This window comes from Desmodus rotundus, chromosome 7 (genome assembly GCF_022682495.2).
Source record: "Desmodus rotundus isolate HL8 chromosome 7, HLdesRot8A.1, whole genome shotgun sequence".
Classification (NCBI taxonomy): domain Eukaryota; kingdom Metazoa; phylum Chordata; class Mammalia; order Chiroptera; family Phyllostomidae; genus Desmodus; species Desmodus rotundus.
In genome coordinates, this window is record NC_071393.1 from 89,300,279 (window position 1) to 89,326,039 (window position 25,761).

A 25,761-nucleotide genomic window follows, 5' to 3' on the forward strand; every position below is an offset into this window, starting at 1 on the left:
AGAGTGGCGGAGATCGGGGCAGGCAGAGTGGCGGATAGCACCCTGCGGCACATTCGCCCACAGATAAACCGGACGAACGGCGGGCAGAGAAGCAGACCGCTGCGCAACCCAGGGCTCCAGCTCAGCTCGGGGAAATAAAGCCTCAAACCTCTGATTGAAAGCGCCCCTGGGGGTTGGGGCGGCAGGAGAGACTCCCAGCCTCACAGGAGAGGTAGTTGGAGAGACCCACAGGGGCCTAGAGTGTGCACAGGCCCACTTACTCGGGAACCAGCACCAGAGGGGCCCAGTTTGATTGTGGGTAGCCGAGTGAAAGACTGAAATCCGGAGGAGAGTGAAGCGGGCGCCATTGCTCCCTCTCAGCCCCGCCCCCACGTACAGCATCACAGCGCAGCGACCAGCATTACCCCGCCCCGGTGAACACCTAAGGCTCCGCCCCTTAAAGTAACAGACGCGCCAAGACAAACAAAAAAAATGGCCCAAATGACAGAACACTTCAAAGCTCCAGAAAAAATACAACTAAGCGACGAAGAGATAGCCAACCTATCAGATGCACAGTTCAAAGCACTGGTTATCAATATGCTCACAGACTTGGTTGAATCTATTCGAAAAACAGATGAAAAAATGAAGCCTATGCTAAGAGAAACAAAGGAAAATGTACAGGGAACCAATAGTGATGAGAAGGAAACTGGGACTCAAATCAATGGTATGGACCAGAAGGAAGAAACAAACATTCAACCAGAAAAGAATGAAGAAACAAGAACTTGGAAAAATGAGGAGAGGCTTAGGAACCTCCAGGACACCTTGAAACGTTCCAACATCCGAATTATAGGGGTGCCAGAAGGAGAAGAGGAAGAACAAAAAATTGAAAACTTATTTGAACAAATAATGGAGAACTTCCCCGATCTGGCAAAGGAAATAGAGTTCCAGGAAGTCCAGGAAGCTCAGAGAGTCCCAAAGAAGCTGGACCCAAGGAGGAACACACCAAGACACATCATAATTACATTACCCAAGATTAAACGCAAGGACCTACGTCCAAGATTACTGTATCCAGCAAAGCTATCATTTAGAATGGAAGGGAGGATAAAGTGCTTCTCAGATAAGGTCAAGTTGAAGAGGCTCATCATCACCAAGCCCTTATTATATGAAATGTTAAAGGGAGTTACCTAAGAAAAAGATCAAAAATAGGAACAGTAAAAATGACAGCAAACTCACAGTTATTAACGACCACACATAAAACAAAAACGAGAGCAAACTAGGCAAACAACTAGAACATGAGGGTTGTCAATAAGGGAGTGGGAGGGGGAGAGGGGGGTAAAGGTGCAGAGAATAAGTAGCATAGATGATAGGTGGAAAATAGACAGGGGGAGGGTAAGAATAGTGTGGGAAATGTAGAAGCCAAAGAACTTATAAGTATGACCCATGGACATGAACTATGGGGGGGGAATGTGGGAGGGAGGGGGGTGGGCAGGATGGAGTGGAGTGGGGGGGGAAATGGGACAACTGTAATAGCATAATCAATAAATATATTAAAAAAAAAAAATAAATAAAAAGGCATGGTACTGAGAGGAAATATTTACAGATAATATATCTGATGAAAGACTTGTATTTCAAAACATAAAGACCTCTTACAGCTGAACAATAAAACCAAAGTCCAAGTTAAACATAGGCAAAAGATTTGAATAGACAGAAATTTCAACAAAGTGACTAATAAGCACTTTAAAAAATGCTCAATGTCATTAGTTATTACAGAAATCAAAACCACAGTGAGGTACCACTATATATCCACTATACCAGCTATAATAAAAAAGGGGCAATAACAGTTATTGGTGAGGCTTTGGAGTCCTCATTTTCCTGGTGGGAATGTAAAATCGTACAGCCACTTCAGAAAATTTGGCATTTCTTTAAAAAGTTAAACATAATAAATTTACCATAGTACATAGAAATTGCATTTCTAAGTATTTATCCAAGAGAAGTAAAAGCACATGAATGTATAAAGACTTGCAGACAAATGTTTACAGAAGCTTTTTATGTAAAATAGCCAAAAATGAGAAAAATCCAGGTGTCCATGAACAGAAGAGGGATAAGCAAATTATATATTCCTATAAGATAGTACTCAGCAATAAAAAAGAATGAGCTATTGATAAAGCGACATGGGTAGATCTCAAAGTAAGTACACTGAGTGAAAGAAGCCAGACAAAATTGTATGTAATGTATGACTCCATTTCTATGGAATTCTTGAAGATAGAAACCAGCCCATAATGACAGAAAATAGGTCTGTCGTCCTAGCGGTATAGGGATGGACGGTGATGGACTGAAAGAGGCCATGTGGGGATTGTTTTAGGGTGTTGGAAATGTTCTAAAACTGGATCGAGGTGATGGTGATGCTCTATAAATTTACTAAAATCAGTGAAATGTACACTTAAAATGGGGGTAATTTTAGCTCAATATTCTTATTATGCGAATATTCTTAATACAAACATGATTTATAGTTTACCAGTTTGTAGTTTGTTGGTTGACCTTTACATTGACAAGTGATAGTAATGAAAAAAGAGGAATATTTACATAAACTTAGCCCCAGATTTGTCGAAAAATATAGCAAGAGAAAAAATGGAGCATAATTACTTTATTCTCTTAATTTTTTAAAGTTTACAGGTTAGTAATGTTAAATGTGTTCACTTTGTTGTGAAACAGATCCAGAACTTTGTCATCTTGCAGTGAGAAAAGAAAACTTCACACCCATTAAACAACTTTCCTTTTCCCCTTCCCCCTAGCCCTGGTAACCAGCATTCTTCTTTCTTCCTCTGTGCATCTGGGGAATCGTGCAGCAGGGTATTTTAATGTGTGCATGTGTGCCTGGGTTATTTCACCGAGCATAATGCCCTTCAGGTTCGTTTATGTTGCAGCATGTGATGGTATTTCTTTCATTTTTAAGTCCGAATAATTTTCTGTTCTGTGTATATACCACGTTTTATTTATCTATTCAGCCACTGATGGACATTTGGATTGCTTTCACCTCTTGATTATGAGTATTTATATACAGATATCTCTTTGAGACAAAATGTGATTTTTAAAGTAAGAAAGCAGTACCTCACAAAAGTTGTTTTTAAAATAGAATTCCATGACACAATAATCTATGGTCAAGGGGGATTAATAGATGGCTTCAAAATGTAGCCTAAAACATATAAGAATATTTAAGGGAGGTATCAAAATTTAATGGGGGGGGAGGGAGGATTTTTCAAGAAATGGTTTGGTAAGACCTATTTCACTTAGTATAATGTTCTCAAGGTCTATCCACGTTGTCACAAATGGAAGTATTTTGTCTTTTCTTATGGTTGAGTAGTATTCCATTGAAAAACTAATTTTAGATGAAGTAAATAATTAAGGAAACATATTGAACCAAATACAATATGTATCTATTCTCCAAATAAGGAAGCAGTTTCCAGACTAAGAATAATTTAGAAAAAAAAGTACAAAAATTACAGTTTTTATAAGCACAAAACTAAAAAACTAATATGTGTGTTTCTTAAAAGAATGCCATATCACGTAAAAATACAATCTGGGAGAAAATATATAGTAAATGTATCTTTATTTTAGATATTAAATAGTAAATATAGAATGTGAATATCTTATGTAAGGTCTTAAAATCAGTACCTTTAGATATAACAGTGTTAATGTCTCTAATTTTATGCAAATTCATATGGAGATACTTACAGTCCTTAAAGAACAAACAAAAGTTATAAAAGAGGAAATAGCCATCGGAAGACATACGAACAAGAAAGTAGGTAGGTACTTGTACTGTTCTCAGTATGTGTGTTTAGCTGTATTTTAAAAACCTGTCATTTTGACAGATACAACTTTTACTTTTGTAATGAATTTCGTAGTCTTCATGTCAAAGTAAAAATTTTTGCATATCAATTAGCTAACAGGAAGATGCCCTTTAAATGTTTTTTCCTTTTGTTTCCAGGAAGTATTGATGAAGATGTGGTGGTGATAGAAGCTTCTTCCACTCCCCAGGTCACTGCCAATGAAGAAATTAATGTTACCTCAACTGATAGTGAAGTGGAGATTGTAACAGTTGGAGAAAGCTATCGGTAAGATTTTAATTGCTAGTTTGTTTATTTGAAATTTTAAATATAAATATTTAAACATATTTGTGCTGCAGATATTTGCATCTTTCTATTACCTTTTTTTTGAGACCTAGTTTGAGTATGTATATGTCAGGTTAGTGGTTTTCAAACCAGGCTACATTAGACACACCTGGGAAGTCATAAAGAAATTTTGTTGTCTCGACTGTGTCCCAGGACAACTGAACCAGAATCTTAGGGGTCAATATTTTTCAAGCACCCCAAGAGTTCAGTGAAAGCTAAGAATCAGTGTTCTAGAGAAACAGTATTTTGCTTAATGTTTTACAAAATAGAGTTTATGGTATGATTCAGAGGGTTCACGAAGTCCTTTGCAGTTTAGATGTGAATAATACATAAATATTGGGGATGATAACGAAAGTAAAAGTGAAGAAAAATATTCGGGAATGTTGATAAAGTATTTCTTTTTGTCAGTAATCTACTTGTTTCCAGATCTCATTGATACTAGTGAAGTTTGTGCTATTCTGTCAGGGGAGCGTAGCATAAAACATTCAAAAAAGTTTTTTGTCCTCCACTCAGGAATTTCATCTAAGTTCTGTACTAATAAATGATTGAAAAATTCTCATATGTTTTGACAAATAACTGGAAATGACATTGCCTTTTTGAAAATCACTCTCTCCACCCTCTCAAAAGAGGAAAACCCTAGCACTGTATTATTGTATATACACTGTATTTAACTTGTGTTTTACATGATTACAGATATTGGTAGCAGAAGCAGTGAAATGTTTCTCTGTTCCACTTGATGCACCAAACAAATATATGGATGACTCTTAATTTTTGTGTTGGATTAATTTAGAAATATATTTGCTCACTGTATTTTAATTTTTGATGTTATTAATTAAAAAGAAAACATTCATATTTTGGAAGCATGTTCAAAACATACTTAGAATGTGCTTCTCCACTGGCCATTTTCCCATTGGAATGCAACTTCTAATTTGTTTAAATTGATTTGAGAGAGAGAGAGAAACATCAGTTTGTTGTTTCACTTACTTATGCACTCATTGGTTGCTTCTTATATGTACCTGTACCAGAAATCAAACCTGCAACCTTGGCATATGGGGACAGCGCTCTAACCAACTGAGCTACCCGGCCAGGCCCAATGGAGTGCTACTTCTAATGGCATGGAAGAGAACATTATATAGTATACCCTTGTTTGTTTTAAGTTCTGAATGATTTTCCCAGGCTCTGAGGAAAATTGATACTCTGTGGTATGTGCCATAGTTGCCTGTTGACTTTACATAGTGCTTGGTATCACTGACTCCATTTTTATGAACTACAAGAATTGCTAAAATTCACAGCCTGTCTTTCCTTGCGGAACTGGAGATCTTTCTTGTGGTGGAAATACTTCACATTCAATCAGATGTATTTACCATAATAATGGACAGCGACTTTTGAAAAGACACACAGTGCTCATGACCCATATTTATTTTCCTTATTGTTCTGTAGAGTACTAATTTTATCACTGCTTAGCTGGCTGGCTCTTGGCCCATTCTCTCAAGAGAGAATGCACCTGTGTTTCAAATTTTTTGTGTCAGAATTCAACAGTTGCCACATATATCACCAGTTCTTCATACGTCAAGTTTTGTGCTGGTGTTCCACTCAGCAAACTTGGAACTTTCTGCAGCTATTAACAGCTTCCCAGAAATAGACTACACAGTCTCATCAGAATCTTGGTTTCTCAAGAATTGTCAATGGTGATCTCTCTCCTTACAAACCCTTTCAACCCCATATAGTTGCTTAGTGTCATGCTTTAGTCTATATCATTCTTCTGGGAATGTGCTGTCCTTTTGTTACCGTGTCTCAGGAGTTAATCTTTATACTCCTTTTCAGTGTTTCAGAATTTAAACTTTTTCTAAACTCTTGGGTTCGACAGTTGCTGAGGCCATCTTCAGCCTGGTTTGACCTTTGGCATTCATTTCTGAACGGTTGAGTTTGTACCTCTGATGATTGCATATTAATAAATGTGGTTCACCCTTTCTATACATGCTAACAATAAGCTCATAAGCAGTTTTACATTCAGCTTGGGCAAGAGAAATCCCCACTTCATAAGCCCCACCTTTGTAAAACATTTGTTTTTCTCCTGGAGTCCTAGGATTACATAGTCTGTAGATAATCCCTCTGTACCCTCAGTCATTCAGATCATTTCGGTGAATCCTTAAAAGTTTCTAAATAAAATGTATACCTGTAAGAAATTTAGTACATCACAGTGACAGGTATGTAATTGAAAGATGATGAAAGTGTTCGTTGTTGAGGGAGTGTGGTTACATGCTTTAAAAGCGTAAAGCAGCTCAAACAAGTGATGCTGTGTTAAGACTACAAACTGCAGATGCTCCTTGACTTAACAATAAAGTTGAAAATAGCATAAATACCATAAATTGGAAATGCATTTAAATAATATTATATACCAATTTTACCTCAAAAAAATCAGGATAAGAGAATGTTTTTAATACATTTAACCTCTTAAACATCATAGCTTAGCCTGGCCTACCTTAAATGTGCTCAGGGCACTTAAATTAGCCTACAGTTGGGCAAAGTCATCAATGAATACACTGTAGAGTACCCTTAGGGTAAATAATGGATACTCTACATTACTGGGAGCTGCAGCCTGCGGCCACTGCCCAGCTTCATAAGAGAGTATCATATCACATGTTGCTAACTCGGGAAAAGATCAAAATTCAAAGTTCGAAGTACAGTTTTTACTGAATGCATATTGCTTTCAAACCATAGTCAAGTCGAAAGTTCCTAGATCTAACCATTAAATCAGGGACCATCTGCACTAAACTAGCTATAACCATCCATACCTCTTCTGATCCTAGGAAGTCCCTCTGGTGCCTTGAAACTCTTAGATCAGTACCAGAAAGTTAGCTTGGTTTACGCCACCCAAAGCCACGTTTTGCAAATTCAGTCTGCACTAAACATATACAATCACGTGGACATTATTAAATGTTGAGTATTGATATTGTTGTTACTTTGCCTATGGTGAATAATTTTAGATATTTACATAAAATGTAAGTAAATGATGATAACCCATGTGAGTATTCAAACCTTCGGAAAGAGCAGCATTCTTGAAACTGAATCCTGCATTTTACACCAATTATTGGTGCAAACTGACAACATACCATTTTTCATATTCTTAGCTCATTTGGCTGGTGAATATTTCATTCAGAAAATGTTTGTTGAGTGCCAGACACTGTGGTAGTCATAGTTTTGAATTCTGGGACCATTACTTCTTTGGAGACGTCTTGCATGAAGTGCATCACAAACTGCTTTGTAAGAAAGGCTTATTATTTATTAGGTAACTAAAACTTTTGTGTGTTTCATATTTACTCATTTAATATTGATATCATTTAAGGTCTCGTTCAACCCTTGGACACTCCAGATCTCACTGGAGCCAAGGTTCAAGTTCTCATGCAAGTCGGCCACAGGAGCCACGGAACCGCAGTAGGATTTCTACTGTGATACAGCCCTTGAGGCAGAATGCGGCAGAAGTGGTGGACCTTACTGTTGATGAAGACGGTAAGGTGGAGTAGTAACAATGTGGAATTGTGGAGAGAATTTGATAAAATGAAATATCTTACTCTGCTAGAAACTCCTGCTACTGCCTATGGTAATATACAGGGTCTGGCACAAATACCACCCCCTTTTATACAAAATCATAAGCACGTAATTCTGTAACATAACAATGTCACACTCAAGCATACCATAGGACATTTTAGGTGAAATGTTCAAATTAAAACTACAAATTACACCCATATTATTACCGTACAAAATACATTCAAGCAGGCCTTACTTCTGCCGGACCCTGTATTATTAACGTACAGGGAAGTCGTTAGATTTTCTAATCTTATCTTTCAACTGATATAATAACCTTATTTATATAGTAAGTTGTGTCTAAAATTTTTTCTAGGTATTGTTTCATTGCTTGGTAGTTATTTTCTTAGTGAAAAAATGTTTTACGTGTAAAATCTACAAGTTTGATCTATCCTCAGGCTTACCTGTTAACTTCATTTATAATATTGTCATACTTCGCCTTTGGCTATGAAAAATAGAAATGGCACATTTTAAATACAGACAACAGAGCTCTGACTAGTGTGGCTCATTTGGGCATCATAACTACAAAGTGAAAGATCACTGGTTTGATTCCCAGTCAGGGCACTGGGTTGCAAGTTTGGTCCCTGTCGGGGTATGTACAAGAGGTGACTGATCGATTTCTCTCTCACATTGATGTCTCTCTTCCTTTCTCCCTCCCTTCCCCTCTCTCTAAAAATAAGTATATGAAATCTTTAAAAAATTAAATACATACAAACAACAGAAAAGCCCTATAACTGAATTTAAATGGTTAATACTAATAATTTGAAGTGTCAGATTTACTTTCAAAAGTATGTTATTCTTTAATATAATATATGTACCTTTTTGCTGCTTAGCTTTATGTTTTGTTTTGGCTTACAATTGCTCCAAGTAACTGAGGAAACAAAACTAGAGTTGGAAAACAGGAGTTAGGGGAAGTGGCACCAAGTATGAATTTGTCCACATACTGAGAATTATCTTCAGGTGTTATCAGTTACATCTTAGACAGAAATGGTCAGTCATAATTTCCTTAAAGGAGGGCTGTCAGTCATATATGAACTTGTTAGCTTCGGAAGTTACAAGCTGGAGACAAGGTACATTAGGTAGGTAAAAAGAGTTAGAGGCCCTGGGCAATGAGCTCTTGTATGGGCCGTTTGCAGTTCGGGTGATCATGACTTTCAGAGTACCAGTACTTTGGAATAAAGATGTTTATTGCGGAGTTAATTTATTCCAACTGCTGGCAGTTCTTTTAATGATGTCTTGGTTTTCATTTTGAAGCATTAGAAATTATCTGTAAGTCAGTGGTTAATATAACAGGGATTAATTAAAGATTACTTGGAGTTAATTAAATATAGAATGACTATTTTGGAAACTTTTATATGTTTTCCATGTGACACCTGTTACCCAGTAAGTAGGAGAAGGTGACAGAGTAGTCTTATAACCCATTAGAATTAGTTCAACTAATTCTAATACTTTAACTAGGTTAATAGTATTTTAGTGATCAGTAGATGCCCTCTTCCCCCAACTAGTTTCTTTCAGTGGAAAGCTTTTATCCTATTAAAAAATAAACCCAAAACTTAAGTATAGCCGTTAGGCCGGTGATTCTTAACTGGCTGTCATTTTGTGCCCCTGGAGACATTTGTCAATATCTACAGGCATTTTTGGTTCTCACAGTTGGGGGAGAATGCTACTAACATTTAGTGGGTAGAGGCCACAAGTGCTGCTCAACATTCCACAATGCACGGGACAGCCCATGCTCTGTCCCCACTCCCACCCCCAACAAAACATTATCCAGCCAAAAATGTCAATACTGCCAAGGTCGAGAAACTGAGATAAACCATTTGCAAATAAACAGAGGTTCCTCCCTTCCTTTTTTAGGTACAAGCAAATACATTTGTTTAAGCATCCAAAGTACAATGTTGCATATAGACCTACGGGTACTATTTGTATTTCAGGAGTCAGCCTTCTGCACTGCATTGCATAAAATACTGTCCTTTCTCTTTCTATATCACGTTAAGAGAGTCCTTTTTCAGATCTGATTGTTATGACTATGCTTTGGACATATTTATTCCTGTTGTTTATTTTTAAACAACTGTTTTTCAACCAGAGTCTAGAATATTCACATGTTAAAGTCTGCCTGAATTTTCTCTTTATATTCCACTATAGAAATTTTAAATTTTATTAGAAGGTACTACTTAGCCCTGGTTGGTGTGGCTCAGTGGACTGAGCTCCTACCTGTGAACTGAAAGGTTACTGATTTGATTCCCAGTCAGGGCACTTGCCTCAATTGTGGGCCAGATTTCAGGTTGGGGGTGTGCAAGAGGCACCCAAAGGCATATCAATGTTTGTCTCCCTCTCTTTCTTCCCCTCTCTCTAAAAATAAATAAATAAAATCCTTTAAAAAGGTACTGCTGAGTATTAATATTTGCAAATAATCTTTTGAAAACATACAAAAATGCATGTGAGAAGGAGATTAAGATATATTAAATGCCATAGATAATGTTTACGAAGTGTTTATGTAAAGCATTGTACAAAGTGCTTCATATATGTGATCACAGTTCATCCTAGTAACAGTTCTATGAAGAAAATTCTGTACTTTCCTATTCTATAGGTGAGGAAACGGAGAGTAATTGAGTAACTTATCCAGGATCATACTGTCATTGGTGAAATCAGACTTGCTTTCCAAGCATCTGACCCTGAAATCCATTCGGTACCAGAGAAAGTGCTATTTGTAACTCTGTTCTGACAGCCTGTAACAGTGTGTATGAACATAACAGGGAGACTTACTTTTCTTTTCTTATGACAGATCAGAAAACTTACATAGTTATCATTCAAGAAACTATGTAAATTGCCTGAATTATTCTAATATGCATACTAGGTGTTGGATTTTTTTAATGCAGTAATCATATATTAGTAACATACCATTTTAATGTTGTAGTTTAGCTTTATGAAAGCTTTTTTTACTATATATTGTACTTACTAAATAGTTCATATTTTTAAAGTTTGATTTAACAATTATCTTAAAAATGTTAGCTTGGGTTCACATATAACCCATTACCTAATTTGTTTTGAAATGCTAAATAAACATTATTTTGTATTTTGTAGAACCTACTGTAGTACCAACCACTTCTGCACGAATGGAATCACAAACCACAAGCGCTTCCACTAACAATTCCAATCCATCTACCTCTGAGCAGGCCTCTGATACTCCTTCAGCTGTCACTAGTAGCCAACCCTCCACAGTGTCAGAGACTTCAGCTACTCTTACAAGCAATAGTATGACTGGTACTTCTATAGGAGGTATGTAAAAAATGGGAGGGGAGGACGGATTCTTTTTCTTTATACTTGTTAGAAAAAGGATTGTTGTTTTTAAGATTTTAGTTGTATTAGCAAAATCATAGTCTTAGAATAATCATCATGTGTGAGCTAAGTAGTCTCAAGTAGAATTAGAATATGATTTCATATTTGAGTTTGGGTGCTGTATGTTACCAGAGTATCATAGCTCAAGTGAAAGAAACTGGGGAAAACTGAATGGCTGATACAAAAAAAATACTAGCAACAAAAGAAAAAAATAGGTAAATTGAATTTTTTCAAAATTTAAAACTTATGTACATCAAAGGACATCAAGAAAGTGAAAAGAAAACTTACAGAATGGGAGAAAAATATTTGAAAGTCATACATTTGATAGGTGTCTGGTATCCAGGATATATAAAGAACATGTACAACTCACCAATAAAAAGAAAAACAAGTCTGTTTAAAGATACGCCCTGGCTGGTGTAGCTCAGTGGATTGAGCACTGGCCTGTGAATGGTAAGGTCACTGGTTTGATTCCCGGTCAGGGTACATGCCTGGTTGCAGGCCAGGTTCCTGGTTGGGGGTATGCGAGAGGCAACCAGTCGATATTTCTCTCCCTCTTTTTCTCCCTTCCTTCCCCTCTCGCAAAAACAAATGAACAGATAAAGTCTTTTAAAAAAAATTAAAAATGGGTGAAGGATTTGCATAGATATTTTTCCAAAGATGATACATAAATGACTAAGAAAGCACATGAAAGCAACATCATTTGTTAGTAAGGAAATGTCAACCAAAACCACAATGAAATACCACTTTACAACCAATAGGATGGCTATAATTTTTTTAAAAAAATCAGAAAATAACCTGTATTGACTAGAATGTGGAGAAATTGGAACCCTTATGAATAATCTGGTGGGAATGTAAACTGGTACAGCCATTGTGGAAACACTGGCAAAAAGTTAAACAAAGCTTTTGGTCGAGATGGCAGAGTACTTAAATCCGGTAGTTAAAATCCTTCCACAACCACATCAAAATTACAACCAAACTACAGAATAGCCATCATTTGGTACTGCCTGAAATCTAGCTGAACAAAAAGTCCTTTAACAAAGGACATAAAGAAGAAGCCATATCAATACTGGTAGGAGGGGTGGAAACATGGATGGGGCTGGTCCCATACCCACAAGTGGTGGTTAAAAATTGGAAGGGTATCTCAGATGTGGAGGTCTCCTCTTAGGAGTGAAGGGTCCCAGCCCAGGGTTGCAGTGCTGGGAGGGGAAGTCCCCAAACTTCGGGCTGTGAAAATTGGTTGAGTGAGATGGAGGTCTGCTGGAGTTCCAGGTGTTCCTCTTAAAGGGCGTGCACACAGACTTACTCTGACTCACTCTGAGCTTCAGTACTGGTGCAGCAGCTGAAAAGATGCCAGGGACACGGGAAAGAATGGAATTTTCTGCCTTTGGGGTGAGGTTTGGAGGGGCAGCTTTTCTCATACATAAGTGCTGGCAGATGCCTTTGTTCCTTCTGTTGAGCCCTCCACCCATAGAACCAGCAGGCGGGGGCTATATCTGAGTCTCTATCAACCTTACTCACACTGTTCATCCTGTATTGAGACCCTGCCCAACCCAAGACAGCACCCCGCCCAACTTTCAGGCTCACTTAAGCCCTCTCCAGTAAGTTTTCTATACAAATGGCCAGCCATGCCTTAAGCTACAGACTTGCCTAAAATCTCTCAAATGAGCAGCATCTGGTCTCTTTGTACCCCATACCTCTTGCTAAGTGGTCCTAGGCCTGGCACTAGCGGCAATTGGCCTTGGTTTATAGCTTGACCTCTCTCAGGCACCTCCAAGCCCAGCACAAGCAGCAGCCATCTTCAGGTTGCTTTGTAGGTCATGCCCAGTGGCTCCAGGCAGGGTAGAAGCAGCCACTGACCTTGGCCTGCACCTTCTAGGAGACCTCAGAACCAGCGCATACAGTGGACAACTTCAGACCACACTGAAGTACCATCCAGCAACCTCCATGAGTGACACATTCAAGGGATGAATTCAGTGAGCGCCCGAGCTCTGCTGAAGCAAGTTCTCCATGGGGCTGGCCCCCACATAGCAGATTCTTCATGGTGGTCGTAGCCATTTCTTGCACCCAGTCAGCCTGAGCGTGAATCCCTCCCATTTGATATGCCAATAGCAGTCAAATCTCAAATACAACAGAGGGTGCACACAGCCCACACTAGGGGTATACCTGGAGCACCTGGCTCTATTGACCAGGGAGGCTGTGCCACTGGGCCTTATAGGACACCTACTACATAAGGCCACTCAACCAAGACTGGGAGATGTAGCAGCTCTGCCTAATATATAGAAACAAACACAGGGAGGCTGCCAAAATGAGGAGGCAAAGAAACATGGCCCAAATGAAAGGACAGAACAGAACTCCAGAAAAATAAATAAAGAAAATGGAGATGGGCAATCTACCAGATGCAGAGTTTAATAACTGGTTAAAGGATGTTCAATGAACTTAGGGGGAGAGTAGATGAACTTAGAACAAAGAGATAGGAAACAGAAAAATGGAGATATAAAGCATAAAAAGGGAATCTGTCAGAAATGAAGACTGCATTAACTGAAATGAAGACTATATTACAGGGAATCAACAGTAGAGAAGGTGAAGCAGAGGATGAAATCAGCAATTTGGAAGATAAGGAATCAGAAAACACCCAGTAAGAACAGCAAACATTTTTTAAAAGAAATCCAAATAAATAAAGAAAAGTCTTAAGGAGCCACAGGACAACTTCAAACATACAAACATTTGCATCAATGGGGATGCCAGAAGGAGAAGAGAGGGGGCAAGGAATTGAAAACCTATTGGAAAAATTACAGAAAACTTGCCTAACCTGGTGAAGGAAATGGATATACATGTCCAAGATGAACCCAAAGAGGCACACACCAAGACACATAATTAACACGAAAATTTTACCCTTTGCAACAGCATGGGTGGACCTGAAGAACATGATGCTAAGTGAAATAGCCAGTCAAAGAAAGACAAATACCATATGATTTAACTCATGTGCAATCTAATAAACAAACTGAACGAACAGGCAAAATAGAGATAGACTTATAGATAGAGACCAGGCTGTCAGCTAAGAGGGGGTAGGCTAGGGGATGGAGGGATTGAGCAAAAAGGAAAAAGGAGTCATAGGCATGGACAACAGTATGGTGATGGGGGGGGTGCAGTGGAGGTATAAGGGGACTAAATGGTAATGGGAAAAAATACAGTAATAAAAAAGTGTGATAGAAAAAAAGTGTAAAAATTTAAAGACAAAGAGGGTATCTTAAAAGCAGCAAGTTACATTCAAGGGAGCTCCCTACGTTGATTTTTCAACAGAAACTTAGCAGGCCAGAGCAATTGGTAAGAAGTATTCAAAGTGATGAAAAGCAAAGATCTATAACCAAGATTACTCTACCCAGCAAAGCTATCATTTAGAATCAAAGGACATAGAAGGAGTTTCTCAAACAAGAAAAAGCCAAACCAGTATTACAAGAAATGTTAAAGGATCTTTAAGAAGAAAAAGGAAAAGGATGATAGATAACAATAACAAAATTGTAATAAATACATACCTGTCATCAATTACTTTAAATGCAAATGTATTAAATATTCTAATCAAAAGACATGCAGTGGCTGAATGGATAACAAAGCAAGACTCTTACATATGCTGTCTACAAGAGACTCACTTCAAATTGAAAGACACGCAGACTAAAAAGTATTTGAAAATTATACATTTGATAAGGGCCTAGTATCTAGATCAATATATGTAGATCAATAATAAATACTATCGATAATGTTTACTATATGTAAAGCATTGTACAAAGTGCTTTATGTATGTGATCTTAGCTCATCCTAACAACAGTTCTGTGAAGAAAATTCTGTGGAGAGTGGTTAAATAACTTACCCATGATCATACTGTCAGTGGTGAAATCAGAAATGCTTTCCAGGCATCTTACCCTGGAATCCATTCCATACCAGAGAAAGACACACACAGACTGAAAGTAAAGGGATGGAAAAAGGTATATCATGAAAATGGAAATGCATAATGGTAATGGAAAATGGAAATGTTTATAATGAACAAAATATACTCTGTAACAAAGGCTATATAACAAGAGACAAAGAAGGACCCAGCAATTCCACTTCTGAGTATTTATCCAAAGAAATCCCCCAAAACATTAAATTGAAAAGACATATACATCCATATGTTCATTGAAGCATTATTTACAAAGAGGGTACAAAGAGGGTTACAAGGCATGGACGCAACCTAAGTGTCCATTAATAGGTGAATGGATAAAAAGGGGGTGCATATGTACAATGGAATATGACTCAGCAATAAAAAGAATGTAATCTTTTTATCAGCAACAACATGGATGGACCTAGAGGGTATTGTACTGAGTGAAATACAAAAGAGGAAGACAAATGCCAGATGATTTTACTTGTATGTGGAATCTAAAAAACAAAACAAAACAAATGAACAAACAACAGAAACAGACTCATGATACAGAGAACATTTTGACAGTTGCCAGATGGGGGGAGGTTGGTGGGATGAGTGAAAGAGAAGAAGGGATTAAGAAGTATGAACTGGTAGTTACAGAATAGTCATGGGATGTAAAGTACAGCATAAAAAATACAGTCAAAAATACCGTGATGGCTATATGGTGTTGGATGGGTACTAGATTTATTGGAGTGATCACTTTGTAAGTTATGTAAATGTTTCATCACTGGGTTGTACGTCTGAAACTAATAGAATATTGTACTCAACTGTAATTAAAAAATAAAAATTTATTTAAAAAAAAGTTAAATACAGAGTTGCCATTTCATATCACCCATGATTCCGTTCTTAGGTATGTACTTGAACTGAAAATGGATGGGAGTTTTAAAAAGTTTGATCATATGCATTTTCTCAGGGGGTTTTTTGGTTGGTTGGTTTGTTCTTTTGGTACCATATCTTGGAAACCATTGCCTAATTCAAGGTCACACAGATTTACTCCTGTGTTTTAAGAATTCTGTAGTTTTGCCCTGGCCAGTGTGGCTCAGTTGGTTGGAGCATTGTCCCGTAACCAAAAGGTTCCAGGTTTGGTTCCCAGTTAGGGCACATAGCTAGGTAGTGGTTACTATCCCTGTTTGGGGCGGATATGGGAGGCAACCAGTCGATGTTTCTCTCGCACAGTGTTGTTTCTCTCTTTCCCTCCATCTCTCTCTAAAACCAATGAAATAATGTCCTCAGGTGAGGATAAAAAAAGTTCAAAAAAAAAAAGAATTTTATAGTTTTAGCTCATCTCAGATGATTTCTTATATTTTAATTAGCAATGATATCTGCTTCTTTCTCCTGTCGTTTAGTTATCATATTAATTATTAGGTCTTAAAAACTTTCTTGATACTGATATTACTATTCCCATCAGAAATGAAGAAGTCTAGAATGCTAATAAATTCTTTAAGATCAATAATCTTTGAGGCAAAGATTTGAACTCTTCTCATTTACTCCCCTCTCCTGGTAGCTTTATGTACCCTTATGCTTACCTACTTTTTATGTGATGGAGTCCCGGCCTTATTTCAAGATAGTCTTAAGTTGTTCATTTATTTATTCATTAAAGATCCTTGTTCAACCAGAATTCAGATTTAATCTCCTAAGTAGCAACTTTACTTTGAATAGCCTTCTCATAACTATATTCATGACCACCTTTGGTACAGATTTACTTTGTGTTCCTTTTCTCTAGACGAGGAGAACCTTTTCTAGGCCGGATTGTTCTTCTGTATAAACCTGGTAGAAGCATGTACCAGATATTCGGGCAGCATTAGGAACACTCAGTTCTGTTGGCTTCATTTTTTCCCAGGACTCTCTAGAACGTCAGTCACTTACTTTCTTCACACCTTGGTTTTACTTTGCACTTTCTTGCATATTTCCAAACTTGAAAAGCTTAAGCCATCTAGCTTTGCTCTATCTAGGTTTCTAAATGGGGCTTATAAAAATCATAGAACCAGGCATGTTGAATTTAGGGTATCTAATCTTGGGCTTTTGGTAATAAGTTACCATAGTATGATTTATCAGTTCCCTTTTCTTCCCCTCAGCGGCTATTCCAAAATTCTCTCATTTTCCTTAAGACTTATTCTTCCAGGGGAAAGTAAATAAAAAATAAACAGAGGTTCTCAAGCATGAACCCCCATAATTTCCAACCCCTCCATAAAAACATTTTTATATGTATATTTATCTTTCTGTCCTAGCTCCTAGTCTTTCATATTAACTCTTTCCTGTTTTTTCAGACCCTGTGTATGCTCTGCCTCTTATCCCTACTCGGGTCCTTGGCCATGCTGTATCAGTTATCTTCCCTAAGTCTTCAGCAGCTTTGCTGGTTTATACCCTTAGTACCTGCACACATGTATTTGTGTTTAATATATGTACCTTCAGTGGATCTTCTTCTTAAACTTACTCTTTTGACTTGCTTCTGTTGCCTTTCAAAACAAACATGATGTTAAACAGTTTGGCAACCATTTTCTCCTCGCTCTGTTTGGTGTGGCTCAGTGGATTGAGGGCTGGCCTGCTAACCAAAGGGTCACTGGTTCGATTCCAAGTCAGGGCACATGCCTGGGTTGTGGGCCAGGTCCCCAGTGGGGGGCACATGAGAGGCAACCACACATTGATGTTTCTCTCCCTCTCTTTCTCCCTCCCTTGCCCTCTCTAAAAATGAATAAAATATTTAAATAATAATAATAATAATTTTTTCCTCTATATTCTCCCAGGACTTTGGTCTCATCTCTTTTCTCACTGGCCTTCTCATAACTGTAGTTGTTTTCACCTACCATCAGTATGCTGATGACTCCCCATTTTGTGTTTCCAGAGCTGCCTTGTTTTAAACTCTTAATATCCTCTGCCTATTGGACACCTCCTCTGGACCACCCTGCAGTCACCTCAGAGTCCACATGCCCCAGTCAGTCCATCATCTGTCTGACTTCTCCATGTGTTCCTTGCTTTATGCATACATGAAATCTTATATATTCATTTATTTAACAAATATTTTTGATTACATACTGTGTATCAGGCACTGTTCTAGGCACAGGAAGAAAACATAAATTTTCTGCCCTAAAAGAGCTAATACTGTAATGGATAATAATAGCTAACATCTGTTGAGCTCATAACATTGGTTAATGATTTATTTATATTAACGCCGATCTTTGCATAACCTATGAGGTAGATTCAATTACTCTTTTCATTTTATAGATGAAGTAACTTGCCCCAAGGTTATGAGATAGTGGAGCAAAAATTCAAACGTAGGAAGTATGATGTGGAGCCCATACACCTCCTTTATGCCAGGATTTCCTAACCTTGGTATTATTGTCTTTGAGTTGGGCAGTTTTTTGTGTGGTGGGCTCCCCTGTGCATTATTGAATACTTAGCATTATTCTCAGGCCTTAACCACGTAGCACCAGTAGCACAGCCTCATCTCTAGTTGTGATGATCAAAAACTTCTCCAGGTGTTTGTTGCCAGATGTTTCCTTGGAGGCAGCATTGCTCTATACTATACTAGAACTCAGTGCTTCATTTGTAACACTGATTGATTTATGTCTTAAATTGTCTTCATACTTGATGATAAGCTACTTGAAGACCAAAGATCAGGTCTGTCTTTTCTTAGACTTAGCTGCATGCATAACTGAATGCCTGTTTTTGTGAGGTTAACTTATATTTAGCAAGTGCTTACTGATTCACCTACATTGTGTAGACATGTTTGTAGTTGCTAGAGATAAAACAAGCAAGGCAGACAACATCATAAGTTATTTTAAAGGCCAGGACTTTCATTTTTACCATCGCATTTTCCAACGCCTATTGTAGATCCTTTACCATCACATTATGTGCACAGTTTGCCAAGTGAATGAATAAATGCGTGAGTACGTCTCAGTAACTCTCCTCGAATTACGGTGAAGGGACTTCAAGTAGCTCGATGTCACTGGTCTGTGGAGTTTATTTCTCGGATATAGGTTTGTGGTTGTCTCATTTTTAGTGGACACTCTGTGGGCTAATTTCAACAAAAAGTTTTATTGATATTTATTTGATGACATATCTTTATTTCACTTCTAATTTATGGCAGTTTTCTTTGGTTAGTAATGTTTAGTAACTATTAAACAAGAGGTGATTCAGTTGCCTTTACTTTGAGTTGCTACCCTGTTTAAGCTTGTCAGGAGGTCCTGAACTATAGGAAAATAGACTGTTAATTTAACTGGAGGCCAAAACTGTACCCTAAGAAGTAGAGCTGTAAGATTTGTCTTCTCTTCGAGGCTACACTGTTAGGGATCTGACCCCTTAAATATCTGTTCGGTCTTAAACATGTTACAGTCATTGTGCTGCTTTTTTTTTTCGCTGTGACTTTGTATTTGAAGACGAAAAAGGCACAGTCTTTCTGAACAAGAATGGGTTGTATCTGTCACTTCAGTCATAGTTGTAGCAGTCCGTAGATCTTGTGCTGGGTACAGACTCATCTCTTGGGCTTTAGAGTTACACATGATCCTTAAATAACTGGATTTGTAAAGTTAAAAGTATCAGAGTTGTGAGGAACTGGGAAGGTCATTTAGTTCATCCATTGAATGGATTTAATGTCCCAGAGGTTTTCATTTCTTTTCCTGAAATAATAAAATAAATGACATTCTCTTGTACAACACTTTGACATGGGGGCTGAGATAAAACCCTAAAAATGCTGCAGGAAGTAAAGTCACTGTAACAATCAGTTATTACTACAAATGTTACAGCATAGAGGAAATAGGCACTTAGTGTTTGATTTGGCATAGCTAAAGTAGGTTGTTGATCATGGCCAATTCCTGATGTGCTAGTTGTAACTCTGTCCAGGTTATTTAAGAAATTTGGAATACAAATGAATGAAAGTGACACAGAACTGATTATGAGGTGCTGTATGTTTTAAGAGGAAACACCTTGCTGACTTTTAATAGTTTTGTGTTATAAATTACTTTTAATATTTAACCTTCTCAACTGATGCTAACAAGGTAGTACTAATCCAAAAGGCAGTTAGAGATTAGTAAAAATTTGTAATATTTTTATCGAAGTTTACAGACTCCTGAATTCTAGTTCCCAGGTTCAGAACCTTTACAAAAGGGTTCAGGAAATTAGCCCAGACAGGCCAGACTAGGAACTTGGAAAAAACCCACACTACACAGTTACTACATAACAGGGTTTAGGTCATAGGCCTTCCCTAGAAGAGAATCAGCAAGGGCGGGGTAGGGCATGTATGGGAGGGCAGACCCAGGAAAATTATGGGGGGTTTGCAATCAAACTTATCAACCAGAACCTGAAGCACCACCACCCAGATTCCTTTATGTGAGCCTGTGAATTCCCCATATTGGGTTAGCCAGTTTTGGTTGGATTTTTGTATTAGTCACCAGAAGGTTCTTAATTGGTACATTGACCCAGAAGAAATTAGCTAGGTAGTATGAACCAAGTCAGAGCAGAGTATTATTCCTGGTTTCAGTTACTCTAGAAATAAGGCTAGAACAGCTGTACTCTAGAACCCTAAGGATTCTGAGTAGGTGCCGCAGGGGTCATGGGGGTAATGTGGGAGAAGACAGAACTCTGGGTTCTCCGCTCTTCTGATTCGTGTGTGTGTGTGTATACACACACATCTATAAATATATTTATACACAAACACACACATACATTTTTAGAGAGAGGGGAAGAGAGGGAGAGAACCATTGATGTGAGGAATAAACATTGATTGGTTGCTTCCCCTGTGCACCCCAACCAGGGACCGAACCAGCAACCTAGGCTTGTGCCCTGACCAGACCAGGAATCCACCCAGTGACCCTTTGCTTAGTGGGTCGATGCCAAGCCAACTGAGTCACACTGGTTGGGCTCTAATTTCTGTTTTTTAAGTGAAAAAATTTGTCTTCGTATTCATTTGTTTTACATAGATTGCACATGATGCGTAGTTCGAGGAGAGGACGCTGTGTTTAGACGAGTTTGAAACACGGGGCACTTTTGCAGTTCTGGCATGGAAGAGCGCACTTTGAGAATAACTCTGGTCATGTGGCAGAGAGCATAATCAGGACTCAAATGTTTCACACCTAGAAGACTGTCATCTTTTCTAACAACAACCCTGCAAGGCAGTTATTGCTCCTTTTAATAGATGAGAAAGGTTAATTAACTTTCCTAAGTTCGGATTGCTCACTAAGGTAGAATTACTCAGGTTTAGACAATCTCAGGGTTAGAACGCAGGCCCATCTGACGCCAAGCTTTTTTCTCCCACTGTTCAACGTTAAATCACTAGACTGTTATAAGAGACACCTATAATTTTTCACATATTCTTATCATTTCTTATATTTTACCAGGTCTGAGTTTAGAGGCCAGAGGAAGGGAAAAGTTGTTGGAAGTTAGTGAGACTTAGCCAGGTATGCACTGAGTATGCACTGAGTTGAGTGATGATGTCTTAAGAAGGTAAGAGTTAAAGAACATGTCAGACTGCTTTGTGCAATGGTTCATGGAGCTCAGGAGTAGAATCTTTGTCTTGCTGCATGCAGTGGAAGAACTCACATGATACTGTAGAATTTAAAAACGCAACTTAAAACTAGTCATTTGTTATGACCTAGGAAAAGATTATCTATTGCCGTATTTAAACATCATGATAAATATGAGCCTCCTGAAGAATTTAGGCTTTCAGGAAAATCCCAGTGAAGACACTGCCTGAAATTATATGAGATGTATGTTAAGCATGTGGCACTATCATATTCTTATTTACAGAGATTTGAATTTACTAAATAAACATTGCTTAGTTTTTTATTTATACACAGTACCTATTTTTTATACAGTGATACTTGATCATTTGCTTATTCTGTGCATTTTTTCCTGTTACAAGATGACTTGAGGAGAACTGCATCTAGTGCTGTAATGGAAAATGGTCCTCCTGCAATGCCAAGGTTACCTTCCTGCTGTCCTCAGCACTCGCCATGTGGAGGGTCGTCACAGAATCACCATGCATTAGGACATCCCCACACAAGTTGCTTTCAACAGCATGGCCACCATTTTCAGCACCATCACCACCACCATCATACTCCCCACCCAGCCGTCCCGGTTTCTCCCTCCTTTAGCGATCCTGCGTGCCCTGTGGAAAGACCTCCACAAGTACAAGCGCCTTGTGGAGCAAATACTAGTTCTGGTGCCAGCTACCATGATCAGGTATGTGGAATTTGATGAGTTTTTCTGAAATTTTTAAAATAGTGATATTTTTTCCAGGAAAAAAACCTTCAACAATAAATTTTATATACTAAATAAGTCACTATTCTGTAGCCCATGCAAAAGTGGCCTAATTTAGCGGTCTGTGATTTCTTTTTTCTTAGTCAAATCTCTAGGATTCTTTGATGGTCTAAATTGTTACAGGTAATTGAGGGCACCAGAAATGTAGAAAATCAGAAATAATGCTAGTATTTTTCATTCTGGAATGGTTTTTGGTGTTTTTGGTTAAATACAGGTGAATCTGATCTTTGGGATTGTGTTTCAAACAAAGTGTTGAAACTGCATTGTGAACCTGCGTCATGAGAAATTGGGAAATTCTCCCAGTTTTTACCCCTCTACCTCCTATTCTGGAGCTCCTTATAATCTCCACTCATCTCTAGAAATAAACAGCCTTCTCAGATGCAGACCTGTGGCAGAGATTCTCAGGAGCAGGTGAAATTTTTCATTAAATGGGGAATTGAGATGTCAGCAAAAAATTATAATTCAGTGAATTAGTTGATATTAGTGAGTGCTCGAAATGTCAAATAATACTAAGTATTGGTGGTCACATGGGGTAAATTAAGTCAAATTATTTTAACTGACTTGTGTCATCTCTGGGTATAATTAAGATAAACCTGGGTGGCGCATACTTCAAAAAACAAAACGTAATTTCAAGCTAAAGTGGTAACTGATCTATATGCTAGAAAAAAAAGTCAAAAAGAAAAAGGTGAAGGGATTAAGCAAAAAAACCCCCCCAAAACTCCATAGACACAGACAACAGTATGGAGATTGCCAGAGGGAAAAGGGGGGTGGGGGGTGGAAGAGGATAGAGGGGGATAAAGGGAGACTTGACTTGGGGTGGTGAACACACAGTACAATATACAGATGATGTATTGCAGATTTGTACACCTGAAACCTGTCATTTTATTAGTGTCACCCCAATAAATTTAATAAAAAATTTTTAAAAAGAAAAATCAGTGCAACTGCTTTTCTACATCCCTTGACCTTCCTAAAGTACTTGCTTCAACTTTAACTTTTGATGGTTATCTCTTGTGGATCTGACAAATTAAAATATAATTAAGAAAGAGGGGTGTTTCCTTTAAAAAATACTAGCTGCTGTTATCAAGAGGAAATGTTAAAGGGTTTACTGGGAATTACGAATAAAGAAGTTTTAGACGATGTTTTGGTTTTGGTAACAGTTCTAAGTATTAACATCTCATCATCTAGATCTGTTTACTTCTTGGGAGTGAGGAAGCAAAAAGAGTACTTTTCAGTGGACTGAATGAAATGCCGTACCTAAAGCAAAAGTTCCTTTTACTGGGAATTTGTGCTGAAGAGGGGTTTATAATTATAATAGAAAACAGTGAAGAAGTAGACCTACCAATTTCTCCCACATCCATTCAAGAGCTGCCAAAAGGTGGGCCCTTTGTTCACAGAATATTGTTGAAGTAATAACATAATACAGCTGGTTTGAGAGATCAGTTGTGTATGCCACGTTTTCTTTCAGCCTTACTGACTTCATTATAGGTAGAATCTCTTTTACATTTCTGTGCATTGTAAAATAAATCTAATCTATCTCTGAGTGGAGGGATTTGGACTGCACACACAACTTGAGAAAAATCAGCGGGATCAGGCATTCCATGGTGACAGTGGGGATGAAGAACAGAGGGAGGGGTTTTGAATGCAGCCGGCAGACTCTTGTAGACCCTTGGAGGACGCTGAAGTTGGGCACATGCGTGTAGTCGAGCGTACTGTGACTTTATGTGGCTGGAGGATAGCCACCAGTCGAGACCTGTGTGGGTGCAGCAGGAAGTGAGGAGTGAGAGACGCGAACTGATCTGAGGATCTGTGATTGTGCAGTGTCTTATGATTGAGTGCCAGGTGGTAGACAGGCAGATGAAAGAGTGGGGAGTGTTGGGCCTGACAACAAAGAACTTGCAGTGGTCACTTGTCTCTCTGTAGCTCTTTTACTCCTTTGTGTGTAGCTTCTTTATCTTTTGAGAGAATAGTTTAGTGTTGTACATTACTTACAGTCTCTGTAACAAAATAATATTTGCCATTTCTGTGCCTATCTTGCTTACACTCCCTTTTCCTTCTAGAATAGAATTGAACGAACTGTTGGAATTGTGAAAAAAGAGTGTTCTCTTTGTTGGTTTTTCCCCCTTTCTTTTTATTCTTTACTTTTAACTTTCCCTTCGGTTCCTTCCAGGAGGACCTTCATCCTACTTTACTCACTCTCTGGGAGTGTTCTTAATCAGTGACTGGAGAAGAAGATAGGAAATTTGCTCACCTTCGTAGTATGTTGGTACTTCAGTACATTTACAAAATTTTAGCATAAATAGGAAAATAGGGAAAGGACTTGAACCATAAACAAACAGTCTTGACCTCACAATGTTATTCTTATTTACCCAAATTGAGGACATATATTATACTTGCCAACTCAAAAGGAGGAGGCCAGACATTACCTAATCAGTTGTAGGCACATAATATAGAAGAAGAAAGGACCCCTTCCTTTTCACCTTCCCACAGCTTCTCCTGTACCATCATTCTCCTTCCCTTTTAGCATCTACAGGTTTTTCCTATTGTCCCCTGAGCCTAGAGCCCCCTAAAAGAGCAAAGACCACTATGCCTCCTCATTGGACCCTTGGGTGACCTGGGCTTCTAATATTATCCCAGCTTTACCTCCAGCCCCTATCCTTCCAGTATTGAATGGTTCCTGTATATAATTCCATATATAGCACCAAATCTTTATATTCTTTCATCATAGTTTTAAAATTACAGCTATAGTGAATGCTAAGCAAAAGCTTTTGTATTTAAATTACTCGAGAAAACAAAGAAACAATTCTTTTTGGAATCTGCTCTAGAGTAGATGATAAAGTGTTTTAATTAGGACTTTTCAAAGTGCTTTTGAGGAAAAAACTTAATTACTGCTGAGTAGACTCTTTGGTTTATTTTCCAACTTACTTTCCCTAAAGTCATGTTTCTAATAAAAAGAATTGTATGCCCTTTGTTATCTTGGGTAATGTTTGCACTATTAGAGATTTAGTTGAATGCTTGCTATATACAGTTTAGAAATAGGACAGTCAGGTTTTTACCTAGCACCCAGATGTTTTCAGTAGTGTGTTACGTTTTTTAAATAAGTCCTAACTTACTAATCAGAATTTTGGAATAAAGGAAAATATGGAAGGATGATAGAAAAGTTTTCTGTCTTTCTGAGATCTAGATAATGGAAGAGAAATAGACCTTAAAATAATAATTAACTTTTGTTCATCTTGTAGCATTATCTTATGTTTGATTTTTAAGAATTGATTATGGATTTTTAAGTATAAATCACTACAATTTTTACAGACTGAGATACACAGTATTTTCTTGGTGTTCAGTAGATCTTCACACTAAAAGTTTACTATTTTCAAACTTTTAATTCAAAGATTCTGTTTTCTAGATTGCATTAGCACTACTTTCATAACATAACATGAAACAATGTTTTGACCAAACTTTAGAAAGATAAAATACAGTTCCTCTTTA

The 25,761-nt window shown here is 37.9% G+C and overlaps 1 protein-coding gene across 14 annotated transcripts in view; it reads left to right on the forward strand.

Annotated features, from left to right (window-relative positions):
* RNF111 (ring finger protein 111) overlaps window positions 1-25,761 on the forward strand; it is a 114,751-nt gene that overhangs the window by 70,057 nt on the left and 18,933 nt on the right. For all 14 annotated transcript variants that reach the window (XM_053928495.1, XM_024567470.3, XM_024567472.3 and 11 more), the window contains 4 exons: window positions 3,965-4,091; window positions 7,495-7,658; window positions 10,815-11,009; window positions 21,881-22,200. In XM_053928495.1, the coding sequence (XP_053784470.1) occupies window positions 3,965-4,091; window positions 7,495-7,658; window positions 10,815-11,009; window positions 21,881-22,200 (806 nt within the window). The remainder of the gene's footprint in view (window positions 1-3,964; window positions 4,092-7,494; window positions 7,659-10,814; window positions 11,010-21,880; window positions 22,201-25,761) is intronic.